Source organism: Vanessa atalanta, chromosome 3 (assembly GCF_905147765.1).
Source record: "Vanessa atalanta chromosome 3, ilVanAtal1.2, whole genome shotgun sequence".
NCBI classification, from domain to species: domain Eukaryota; kingdom Metazoa; phylum Arthropoda; class Insecta; order Lepidoptera; family Nymphalidae; genus Vanessa; species Vanessa atalanta.
In genome coordinates, this window is record NC_061873.1 from 9,753,047 (window position 1) to 9,766,557 (window position 13,511).

The 13,511-nt window shown below is 32.0% G+C and overlaps 1 protein-coding gene across 2 annotated transcripts; it reads right to left on the reverse strand.

The window, feature by feature from the left end:
* Nucleotides 1–23: 23 nt before the first annotated feature.
* Nucleotides 24–12,072, reverse strand: LOC125076857 (protein PALS2). Of its 2 annotated transcripts, XM_047688574.1 has the most exons (12): nt 11,857–12,072; nt 6,838–6,938; nt 5,891–6,040; nt 5,465–5,665; nt 5,046–5,276; nt 4,864–4,962; nt 4,619–4,777; nt 3,648–3,858; nt 2,946–3,116; nt 2,582–2,727; nt 2,216–2,290; nt 24–1,918 (listed from the first exon to the last, which is right to left on the reverse strand). In XM_047688574.1, exons 1-12 carry the CDS (start codon nt 11,936–11,938, stop codon nt 1,742–1,744), a joined length of 1,803 nt encoding a protein of 600 aa, XP_047544530.1. In that variant the 5' UTR covers nt 11,939–12,072; the 3' UTR covers nt 24–1,741. The 2 variants fall into 2 exon arrangements, with proteins under 2 accessions (XP_047544530.1, XP_047544531.1); XM_047688575.1 differs by lacking the exons at nt 6,838–6,938; nt 11,857–12,072 and adding an exon at nt 6,317–6,326 and having other exon boundaries at nt 26–1,918.
* Nucleotides 12,073–13,511: the final 1,439 nt, after the last annotated feature.

Below are 13,511 nucleotides of genomic sequence, written 5' to 3' on the forward strand. Positions count from 1 at the left end.
ATTACTTAATTTGGCAAAGAATAAACATGGCGTAAATGTAATCGCGAAAATAAAATAAAGCTTAAACTTACATATTAATGTATATTGAATATCCTCGATACAATAAAATTTACAGCTAATTAACAAAATAAAATGGACGGAATGTAAAATCCTTATGAAATTCAAGCTAATATTACAATAATATCTATGGTATATAAGTTCTTAACATTAGCAGATCGCAGTTGATTAATAAAAAAATTAAAAGCATTCGAACTATTTATACATATTTTCATAGCTTCATAATTTGCAGTGAGAGATTAATTTAAAAAATATGTAAGTGATGTGTCTTTGTAATACAAAACCTTATTTTACTAGTGGCAACTTAATTCGTAAATACAAAAATAACTAACTGAGACATATTTTTAATTATTCAATAGTTTGTGAAAGTGTGTGTTTATAATTAAATGCATTACATTCCTTGCGAATGATCGCCCTACAATTACATATACTTAGAACCTTTTTACACACCTAAAATACTCATTACCTATCGTTACTTAAGTAACAGATAACTATAGCCTATTCCAATCCAAGAAGGAGTAGATATAAATAAACCCTCCATTTACATACTCCATGCGATTTGCTGAAAGCTGCTATGCTATATATTATGCACTACAAAAAATACTTAATTAATACATCTCTATTCATCCAAACTTCCAAAAGCAACTTCGCCGACATTTAAAACGCCATTTTAGCGCCAAATACATAATTAATATCATAGATAATTTATATCTCGACCTATGATATCGCGTCAATACAATCTTATGGTTATTTATTTTTCTTTATTCCTTCTGTAGTTGGAATAAGCTTATATATCCAGGTGGGACTTAATTTTGAACACTTTAAAGACATTGTAATTATAATCGGGTGGTTCAGGATACTTTGTATAGGGATTATGAGAACATTTACATTTGTAATGGTAACAATTTTCCTATGGAAGGGTATATTAAGAAATAAAATTATTGGAATGATTATTACCAGTTATGTTAAAGCAGTTGCGACTGCGGTTTATTTATATCTCGATAAGATTCGAGTAAAAACTAAGTTAGACTTAAAATATAATGAGATTATTTGATCCAAAACAGTTGATATAAGGTTATATACAACCATGTGATGATAAAAATCTTAATAAATAATATATTTATTATTTGAAATATATCGGTTTAAATGAAAAAATAGATATAATGTATACAAACTGTTGTAAATGTATGTAATATATATATATATATATGTGTGTGTATTACATATTTATTAAAGTAGTTGTTTGTGATTGTTTCGTGATGAATAGCAGATACATTGTTTTAATAAAAATTAGTGCTTAGTTAAAAGATCATTTTTGCAATTGAATCATGTAAATTCTTCTTTTTGTGATTACTAAATTTTACTAATAGTAAATTTGATCGTCTATATAAATTCGTATTGTGATGTCGTATTTTACACGAATTTACAATAGCCGAATAGCGCGATTTTATAAATTGACCAGTATGTGAATTTTTCATACTGATATTGGTATAATATTCTATTATACATTATTGTGATAGATCAGTGTAATATCAAGTATAAGAATAATTTTATCTTCAAAGCTGTCAATGTAACATTTGCTCAAAACGTTCTAAATGCAATTGGCTCAACTCCTAACATTCGAAACTATCAACTACTTAGCGTTACAGAAGAGTACTACGTCGTATTCGTTGCTGCGGGTGGCTCAGTAGATCCAGGTGACGGGCACCCACTGGTGGTCGGTGGACAGCGAGTGCAGCGCGTCCATGAGGCGCGCGTGCGTGGTGTCCGAGTTGCTGTTGGTGAGCACCAGGTCGATGTACTTCTCGTACTGCCGCTGGATGCGCGCGCTGTCTTCTAGAGTCTGTTTCATGTCTTCTTCCTGTGAATTACATCGTCTCAGTCGGGTCGTTTTCGATTAGTTGTAAAGCAAAGTGGAAGCTCAGATGTTATTTTTCAAGTACGACTGATTACGCTCATTCAACCATTAAACCCGAACACGGCACAATAAAACACTTCGGTGTTGTAGTTTAGCAGTATTATTGATGAGACTGTGGTACCGGACGGGCTCGCGTAAAGCTTATCACCAGTAGTTACTTGAGAGGTGCTAAGAACGATGTCAGCTAGTTGGAGAAAGTTCGACAGGTAAAAATGAAAATAAAAATGTAATCTAATTTACCTCATAGAGTGACGCGAGCGACTCCAGCGTGCGCGCGCGCCGCGAGCTGTAGCGGATGGAGCTCTGCCGATCGAACTACACGGCGCATGCGCAACCGTCACGAACATAAAAGTATACGTCTACTTCAAACATGCCATAAAATAAACTAACATGTTTATATATTTAAAAACAAAAGGTAGTTGGTAAATAATCTATCAATAAAATCTATACTAACAAAACTCTTCTATATAATCTACAAACTCAAATTTGTATATATGAATAAATTTTTTACATGCTATACATTATAAGGACTAGATACTTTTGTAGTTAAATTTCCATATATGAATGTCATTCATTACTTTGGTTATAAAGTGAACTTGTTTTTACCGTTAAGTTGCGGTTGGAGGCGTATGTGAGATTGCGTAACTGTTCGATGCCCGGTGCTGAGATCATGACTACGTACGGCAGAAACTCGCTGCTGTTGTGTAGAAGTTTGAGTGATTGCGGAGCGCAGTCCAGTATACACATTTTACCTATTTAACATTTTGAACAGCGGATCAAATATAACATAAACACCATCGTCTGAGAGATACTTTACCTTTTAATGTAAATCTAAAGTTTTTTTTTTATCTCAAGTCTAATAGTTAATAGAGGTGTGGACTGTAGTGTTGCAATGAGAAAAGGAAGGTAGTGTAACTTGAATTGTTTATTTTAATAGGAGTCTTGGAGCTTGGAGGAGAAAAAAAATTACCTTCTTTAATAACAGCTCTTATGGAGTCTAAATGAGTTCCATAGAGATGTCCATTGTGTTCGCCGTACTCTAGAAAGCGTCCCGCGTGGGCATCGCGCTCCATCTCCTCGCGCGATACGAACCAATACGACATGCCGTTCTCTTCGAGGGGGCGAGGTGGACGCGACGTATCTGTAAATATATTCATAATGAAATATAATTATTAAATCTTTTTTCTATATATGGAATACAAAAAATTGAGTCATTTTAAAATTAATCTTTTATTTTTTGAAGCATATGAATAAAAATGTATCTATTTCGCCAAGAGAAACTCCCAATTTAGGTCCATTTTGTAATATCTTAAATGAACAAATAATAAAAAAAAAACAGTTACTCAAGACATCTGTTTTGAGATAATTATTAATAGACTGTTAAGATATCAAATACCAAGTAAAATCACAAACTAATCAAGTCCTTATAAATATATAAAGATGAATTTCTTTAAGATTTTTTTTTTCAAATAACATTGTTGCTATACGGCTGTCCACATTTGGCCATATATAATAGAGTAGAGTTCCCATGATATATACGAATAAGAGGGTTGGGAATTTATTATTTCCGGGTTAAATCGAATATCTAAAATCGAAAAAAATATTGCCGCATTGTTGAAATCTCAACTAAAACTGAAATATCTTGAAAAAAAACGTGTCGGGCGGAACTCACGCGGCACGACGGCCCCGAAGCGGTCGGGCTGGTCCTGTATGAGGCGGTTCTTGAGCGTGCGGCGGCCCACGCCGCGCGTGCCCACGAGCGCCAGCACGCGGCGCAGGAAGGGCGGCGTGCGCGCCACCTCCTCGTACAGCGCCAGCTCCGCGCCCTCCAGCTGCACGCTCGAGCGCGACTCGTACACGAACTTCTTTTTCTTCTTAGATATCTAGAATTCGTGTATGTTTGTTAGTACTATCCGACGGCCAGGATGATGAGTAGGTGTTCTGGTAACATACGAGATGAAAATCATATATTCATTTATTTATTAGATCTCAAAAATCTAACCTAACGCAGTAAAACATATTTAGGCATACTATCAAATAAATGAACTGATGTCGGATTATATTTTAACAAGATCTTTGATGTCCTCCTGATTTATAGTGCACAAGTGACCGTAAACACCTGTGCACTGCCTATTCCCTTGCACCCATGCTCAGATGGGAAATCCAGATACAGGACCAAAGACTCCATGAGCTTTCCGAGGCGGTACACACCTCCGACTTCCAGACTTAGGGAATTACTACTGAGAATTTTTCGACACAAAAACTCAATTACCAGAGATTTGAACATAGCATCTGGGGATTGGCCTTTTATCTAGTGTATTTACTAGACCAGTGCAGGAAAGCATCTTTATAAAATCGCTGAGAACATTTAGTATGCCTGCTGGGACACGGTCTAATCGGCTTGTAAGAGGAAGGTTTGAAGCTTAATCAGCCGCACTATTCAAATGAGAGTTGGTGGGGACACAAGCAAGTTTCCTCGTCACATTTTCCTTAACCACCAGCCACGAAATGAATTATAGAACTAATTTAAGCACATGTAAACCTAGAGATTATTGCCTATGTTTGAACCCATTCTTCAGTTAGGATACATGTGTTCTAACCATGAGGCCATCTTAGAACCTATAAAAATTAAATTACACTTACTCTAGCTCCACATATACTAATTTTGTGAACAAAATCAGCCTCAGGCGGTACATAAGCTTTTCGCCTCTCTTCTAACTCAGGCGATGGAACTAAACCTACAACGTCAGGTTTTTCCACATGACTTGCCTGCCACCAGTTAGGATCTCTTCTATCTGAGACCTACGGAAAAAAAACATAATTATAATAATACGATTTAGCCAAAGATACTTTCATTCAAATATAACTATCATAATATATTGACTTACTTGTAAAATATCACCTTTCTTAAATTCTAATCCAATCTCCTTACAAGGTAATAATGTATCTTCAGAGGGGTCATAATCAAATAAGGCTCTCATATAACACTGAAAATTAAACATAATTATTTAAAATACCCTATGATAATGTTATACCAATTAACATTTTATTTGTCTAATGTTTGACTTACACTTAATTTATTAGTTAATTGAGCATTCTTTTCTTTAAGGTTAGGGCCAACTTTGAGTGTTACTCTATCGTTTGGCTTAGAAACAGCTTCCTTTAGCTGGTCTTCGGTATTTATTTGTACCCCATCCACCTCTAGCAACACATCCCCTACGCTGAGCAGTGCTTGCTTTGCTGCAGCACTGCCAGCTAGGATTCTAGCTACTATCAACTGACCATGTTCATCGGTTGTAACCTAAAATGAAAAAACGACTTCCAGTATTATTGTTAATTAATTTAACTATATCTTTATGAATATAATCCATAAAATATAAGAAAATGGTAATAATAAATATTTATCTTGTTCAATCATACATAATTCTAGTAGAGATTGTTGGGTTTGAGTTTTTTATGTGATATGCTTAAGAGATTATCAGTACTTACCGTTAAACCCAATGGTTGCCCAGGTACTTTTCTAAGCCCTACAACTTTAACAGTCTCCACTGGCATGTCTCCGTTTTGGTCTGGACTTAAATCTAGGCTTTCAGCTACGTCTTTCTGTTCTTCTTTTAAAGTTTTCTCATCAATCCCAGAACCACGCTCAAGCCAAATTTTCCCAATTTGATCATGAGCATCAATCAGTGCCTATTTAAAATACTAAATATTTAAGATGTAAATAAATATTTAATAACAATATGTCTTAGGCATAAAACAAAGGTATTCTCGAGTTGGATTTTACATAAATACAACACATTTCACAGGACTATATTAAAAATTCACTTGTCCTTCATTGTTAAGTATGATTGGACTACAGGCATTAAGTACAAAGATTTAGCTATTTGGTTAACTGATTGTAAGTGAAATTCTTACCTTGAAGTGTACTCGGGACAACAATATAGCTAGTTCAGCTTGTTCGATAGTCCGTATGTTGTTGCCACGATATTCACTGAGAGACTTTATTATGTTTACATTATCCAGGGAGACTGGCTTAACGATTAAGTCCTCTTCCGAATCGATCGCCTGTAACATCAACACGTACACTAAGACCTACATAAAATTTAAATCTTTGTTTTATGTATAAAGATTTTACAATAAAAAGGATGAAACAAAAAACAGGCTTAGGCGTGGCACTTGTTTATTTCATAATTTTGAATGAAAACTTTTATTTTAAACACACAACATACCACAATATTTGAAAATAACTATAAAAATATATAAAAAATATGACAAAATTATTCTGTATATTTAAATAAATTCATTTTTAACGAATAAATTGGCCAATATATATGTACACACCCACTCAGTTTCTCATTGGGAATTCGTTTCGTGTTGCGTGTTTTTGTTTGAGTGTATGTTCATTGTAAAAATATAATTCATACCCTATTACGTTTTCATAGAGCTGAAAATTCAGTTCGAATACGACACAGTAATTATGACACAGAAATGATATTATCAATGTTCCGTGTCTGTCAAAAGTAGCTTTGAGGAACAGATAAAAAATAGTATGCCTTTACTTTTATAACTAACAACTGAATAGAATAATGTTTTAGAAGCTTGTTAAAACTATTGTTATTACAAATTTGCAATATAAAATAAATTCATTATTTTTGTATTTAGTGTCAGCTGAATTAAGGTAAAGCTATCTATTTAAGCTAATCTATTTAGATATGAATAGAATTACACATTGACTGATGAATAGAGTGACACTTTTGCGTCAACAAATTGTCCGTCTGTCTTTCTTAAATAAAGTCTCCATTATAAAAGATGTATTATTTGATGATGGTGATGATGATTAATTTACCATTTATAATACTTACTCCATACTTTCTAGCAAAATCGGGGCTTTCTACTATGCTTTTTAAAAATATTACTTCATGATTTGACAGATCTTCTTCTGGCTGCGATTCTTCTTGTATTTCTATAGAAAAGAAAAGTAGATTATTATTAATATTGCTTGATGATAAAGTATCAATAATGTATAAATACAGTAACTATTACCCTGTACACAAATAAAACATGCGTGAAATAGGATTTTATGAAGGAATTTTATTAAAAAAAAATCCATATATTTTTATTTACTGTAAAAGATTGTACAATTTTTTACTAGCTCGGAAATAAAATAGCGACTTAACCTGTTTGAGAACATTATTTTTTGTCAATTTTCCAATTCTATATTTAGAAATGTGTCTGGAATCGATCATTTTAATCCCAAAGTAAGCCGTAAAGATCTTCGGTAGGTACTTCTGTTATTGTTCAATGTTTCTTGTTTTTTATCTAACGAAGAATGCGATATAAGTATTGAGCACTTGTATTTGTTTCGAAAATAATAACAATCAACAGAGAATCTATATGTTTTTTTGTCAAGTCTAAATATTTTTCGTTATATAAAAGTTTGCACCTGATGTAAAATGGAATAACTAGTGCTATGTACCATATTATGAACGTTACTAGTTCTAGACCTAACAGTTACTTTAAACCAGGTCTGTGATCAACTTTATGGCATTTTATAGATCATTTCATTGACACTAAAATTAAATTTAACGTCTTGAAATCCTTATTAATTCTTACAAATTTGTCTTCACTTACTTACAGTAAGCAAGCTGGAGATATTTTTTTTATTTATATTCTTCTCATGTGGTGGTGGATTCCAATTATTAATAGTCATAAGTGTACAAATACAAATGTTTCTCCCAATATAGTAGCACTGAGTAGGCCAATTGGCATTGCTTCAAATTTTTTAAAAAGAAAGTTATATGATGTCCTGATATCGGTATATAAGGGTAATGTTATCGTTCTTCAGAATCCCTTCTTTTGGTAAATGAAAGAGTTGAATATACAGACATTTATAGACATTTATAGTACTATCAGACTTTCATGTTCTATCCATAGCAAATAATATATTTATTTATTTATATATCATGATTGAGGACATATTATAGTTATCCAACAATTAGCCTCATGATGATACAAATTGATTTGTTTTAATCAATATGTTTTAATAATATATCAATGTACCTACTTTTTGAATTTGAAGAGATGGGGTGTCAAAGCATGCACCTCCGAATTGTCTCGAATTAAATCATTGAGTAAGTGCACTAAACATTAGCAGGGCCAACCAACGCCAAGCAAACAGTTTTGTAAGATGAAAAACAAGTGGACCCACTTGTTTTCCACGTGCAGTAGTAAAGTCTTCGCGCGCATATAAATATGTAGACTAATACAATTCAGCTCCTTTTTTTACATTTTATTATTTATCGTTTATCTAGTGGCTAGCTTGAAGGGCGTAGATCCCAAAGTCCTGAGTTGATACTACAGGTGCGACAATTAAAAATGTATTCGGTTATTGGTCGAAATTCTCTATACCAGCACGGTGTCCAAAAATTTACAGTGTCAATATTCCCATGATTTTGAAAACAATTAAAACCGTCGGTCCTGCGGCCTACTTTTACACTTTTCAGTTCATCGGGATTTCAGATAGTCGAATTGCTTTCAAGTTAAATTAGTACAAAAGCATACCTTGATGCTTTATAGCATTAATAGATTTTAAATGTTGCGTTTGATAAAATTTATATTGTAAAGGCCCTTGAATACATCTTTTATATGATACGAAAATTACATTTTTTACATGTTAACTCGGAAATTCTTTTTTTAGCCACCTGTGATACATTATCTTTAAAACTTACTTACCTTCCTAAAAAAATGATACTTTAGTAATCCTTAGAATTATTATAGAGCAAATTTATGCATCGTTACATATTATTCTTGATGCTAGATGATTTTGTACATTTATAACCTATATAATTTATTAAAGTGAAAACTAAATTTAAGGGTTTCATTAGATTTGTAATAGATAATATAAGGGTGTACTTGCTACTAATGTTTCTATTAACTAGCTTCTTAGAATACGCTGCCAACATAACTTATATAAAAACTACGTAAATATATTATAATATATGTACTTAGTTATTTGTAGAGCTATTTAAATTTTTCTTTACTATTGGAAGGAAATACTGGTCTATGAATTCAACTCTCTAGTCACGAATTTTGTTAATTGTCATTTCTTTTCGTTCTGATCAGTTTGTACAATATAATGTTTCTAATATAGACATTCGATTTGATCTATTCCTATCCACGGTCAGTGTCACTAATAGAAACATGATAGATGTATGATCGGTCTACACGAAAATAGATTCTTATGCTTTATTTTGCTTTTGTTTGGTTAGTAGATGCTTTGAACAGTAGACGGAGTCATCTATTTTAAATTTCATCATATCTAATGCATTCTTTCAGATTTCTAGATTCTAAATCGATGTTAATTTGACTTTAATGTTCTTATTTATTAGGTATTTATTGTTATTCATATTTCTTATTTATTATATTACGCGTTGTAAATATACTTATAAGTTATTAAATATTCTAATCGTATATTATCGATTTTACATACTTTACTGACCGCAGTATAAATCCGAGTAGAGTTTTATATAAAATTAATATCGAGTCAAAAGATATCTTCTCTCATAATATGTTAAGTACATTTAATTGCAAGTTTCACGCTCTTTTTCTCATGCGATATACCTACGATAGAAATCGACTCAATTGTCTAAGCTCATAAGAGTCTCAAGCTCATATTTGATAACTTTTAATGTCACGTTACCATTTATTTTTTAAACCTTAAATATAATCGCGTGACTCATTTATAAAATGTTAATGTCAATACTCTAAGAGAGAAGGAAATAAAATATGGAGTAAAGGACAGGACAATATATATAAGAAAAAATCCTTCCTAAAGTCATTATTATATTTCCAAAATATATATGACTTTAGGAAGGAATTTTTCTGATAACTGTAATGGATTTGGCAGTTTTTGGGAAGTACCATGACCGAGAATTTGCTGTCCGACATTGACATCATATCATAAAATTAAAAAGTCGCAATATGAATATATGTGCAAGTACTCTCTATATAAATTATCATAATATGATATTTACATATTAATCGGATAAGTAATTTTAACTGATAAATGCCGGAACAAACAAAATCATCACTTTACAATCTTAACATTATTATGATATCGATAGAGCAATATATTTCTCTACTTATTTTAACGGATGTTTGATATAAAACGAAATGGTATTTAAAATATATTGATTAAAAGCAAATTTAATATCTATAATAAAAAAGAAAAAATAAGGGATACTTGGTTGTACTGCACCAGCGTCTGTTTCATCGATTATGTGAAATTAGCTTAACATTTATTTACGAAATACTAGGAATAAAAAAAAACACTTTTACGAAAGATATGTATTAACGAGTAAACCTATTTATAATCAATATTATTATCTCTTTCTTTACAAAGGTAAGTGAGGTCCATCAGAAAGAGTTTAATATCGCAATCACGATTGTATTTTAAATATCTAAAATTGTACCAAACTATGAATGTTCAAATGGTGTATTATAGCTTTATAGCTAAGGTAAGTTAAGTAAGTATATGTTTAATGATAAATAATAAAACTGACTTGCTCGCAAATTTTTATCGGTGGAATTTACATTCTGAACTTGAACAGATAATTAATCTTGTGACAAACTTGTGTATAAGGATGGAAAGATTCAACTTGAATAAAACATTTATTTTTGATTTTGCAAACGCCTGTCTTCTTTGTTGCATCAGCATCCATCTCATTGGCCGGATTTTGAGTAAGTATAACTGGGATAAAGTGTGATGCGAGAGCGTGTGACTGTCCACTGACTATGTCTTTGGTATAATAAATTATCCGGAAAAAATGATTTTAATAAATGCCAATATACTTACGTCTTTATGATTGTTACATAATATTATGTAACTAATAAATTTAAATAACATCTTAAATAATAAGTATTAATTATATATTACTAAGGAAAGGAGATTACCGACCGGCGAAAAGTTATCGTAAGCTGCATAATACATTCGGTGAATCATATGCCATGCAAAAAATAACCACACTGCGGAAATACTTAAGCCGTGACATATATTTGCGTGCTACGACTTCTACTAAGTCCCCTTAATAATTAAAAAATGCAAATTGCACTTGCAAAATATACTATGAACTTTTATAGATGAAACAATGAATTAAATGAAATAGTAGCTCTACTTGTAAAGTACTAATGAACCTACTTATATTTTGCTTGAAAATAAATTCAGAGAACACTGCCATGTAAAGCAAAATCTTTGAATAGCTTCAATTTGTGCTTTGCCTTCTTTCATTTTATTCGCGTATGCTATACTTACTGTTGTTCAATTGTTTTTTATTGGCTCAGATTTGTTTATTTCATAGTCAAAACGAGTACTAAAGCCAAATAATTAAGATACTCACTAAAATTCTGATTGTTTATATTGATGTAGATTATTTTTCTGTCATGATTTTAGTGATGTCCCATAGATTTTAAAGTTATTTAAGTTTCACGCTTGATCATCGTTAACGTTGTAAGTATATGTTTCATACTTACAACGTTCACACTGATAAATAGTAAAACTTAAATAACTTTTAAATCTATAACATACATGATATAACATTAACATACACGCGAAGTGCAATTTGCACCCATCAGATTTAAGATTAAACTCGTTTAGGGTTTTAAAATTGTAGCTAAACTATTATGTCGATAGTTTGCGAATACATTAAGAGTGAATGCGCAAACAATTTAATGAGGCTCTGCGGATGTCTGGTATGTATCGTGTTTGACATTATGTGTGAAGCGATATTCTATCTACTGAGTGGATTACAATGTTTGAATAGTAATTTATTTCACATTAGATTTGAGGTTAAGTTTATTCACACGCCGATTTGCAAACAACTCACCGTCATCGGGAGGTTTATTGCTGACGAAGTCTCTAAATCCTCGCCAGTTAACTGTGTAACGTCCACTACGTCGCACCATCATTTGGATCACAAGGGGTGCAACAGTAAATAACACGAAAGATTCACCGTGCAGGTCGTGGTATCAGCCGCATATGTAGCAGACGTGCACGACACTCGCGGTTGCGTATACACGTCACGCGGCCGCGCCGTCAGCTGGGCGAGCGTGACGCGTCACATCGCCGCCCGCCCTCGCGCCTGCGCATAGCATTCGCCGAAACACACTAGAGCTGCCCATTGCCTCTGATTATTTGTATCGATGTTTTTGATTCCTTTCATTCTTTTTTCTCGATACCAATATTCATTATTTTACTTATTTAATAATGTATTTATGAAAAATGTACAAGATATGTAGTAAAAAAATATTAGTTACCAAATTACTAATGCAGTTTACCCATAAATTTAATATAAATATAGTACTTTGGTGATTAATATTTTTGGTAAATTGTTGAGTTTTGAAAAATAAATCAACATATTCGAAACAGTTACGATATTATAATATGTAATACAGCACACATATATCTTAAACGACACTTTCATGATTTTGAGTATTATTACATTTTGGAAGATATTATAGGTACCTTAATTATGTACCTACGTCAATTTCTAGCGTAGTGTATTTTAAAACATCTGATTGGTTTTATTAGCGCAAACTATTATTATAATGTCATAAAATTAATTTATATTGACAAAACAATAATTTACAAGTCGATACAATGTTATCTGTAAGCACTATTTAAGAGCCGCCCGTCTCAGACCGCCGCCCGACCCCGTTAATATTTCGCAACTGTACTCCTTTCGGCTTCCTCGTCTGATATGTTTTTGCGACGATGCAAGGAAATAACAATAGGTTTCCAAATGATTTTCTCACGTAAACGTTAATACATAAATAAAACTAAAAAAATCAGTCACATCTTATTTCATAATTGAAATGTGTTTTCTTTAGAAAATATATTTACATTCGTAAATTTATGGCGTATACTAAGAAAAATATTGAATTATTGTTTATTATTCATACGAGTCCAGATGTTGAAATTAATAAGTTTTGTATTTCGTTTCAACATAATGTTTACTAGTATTGAATTATTACTGAATATATAATAAATAAATTACATTACTCTGTAATAATAGTCTGGGATTTAGATTTAGCTTTCACGAAATATTGGTATTAATTCAATGTTCATGAAATAATCTAAGATAAAGATATTCGCGAAGCGTCACCGGCTCTAGTTCCCACGTAGCTTTTATCATCTTCATTTAGTTTGCCATTGTGATACAATGTGACGTGTAAGATGTATGAAAATATAAGTAGGATGTGTACTTTAATATTAATAAAGTATAATTATTATATTATGCATCTATCACGATAATATTTATATAATAAATAGCAAAAAATAAATATTTTGTGAAGTTTTTAAATACATTTTTTTTATCAGTATTGGTAGGGGACAGAGTCGAATATGTTTAATTCCTTGTGTCTAATAAATTGACTAACTCACCCTTCAGACTGAAATACAGCACTCCTAGTTATTAATGTTTGAATTATTGAGGCAGTAGAATAATTGATAATGCTGTGTTATCCGCCTTGTGGTTTTGTA

Excerpts from the sequence above, each read along its gene's own strand:
- LOC125076857 (XM_047688574.1), bottom strand. The coding sequence starts at position 11,938 with ATGATGGTGCGACGTAGTGGACGTTACACAGTTAACTGGCGAGGATTT. Across the intron at positions 6,041-6,837 it reads ATTTTGCTAGAAAGTATGGA|GCGATCGATTCGGAAGAGGA; the intron begins GTAAGTATTATA and ends TTGATGTTACAG. Across the intron at positions 5,666-5,890 it reads TGTCCCGAGTACACTTCAAG|GCACTGATTGATGCTCATGA; the intron begins GTAAGAATTTCA and ends TATTTTAAATAG.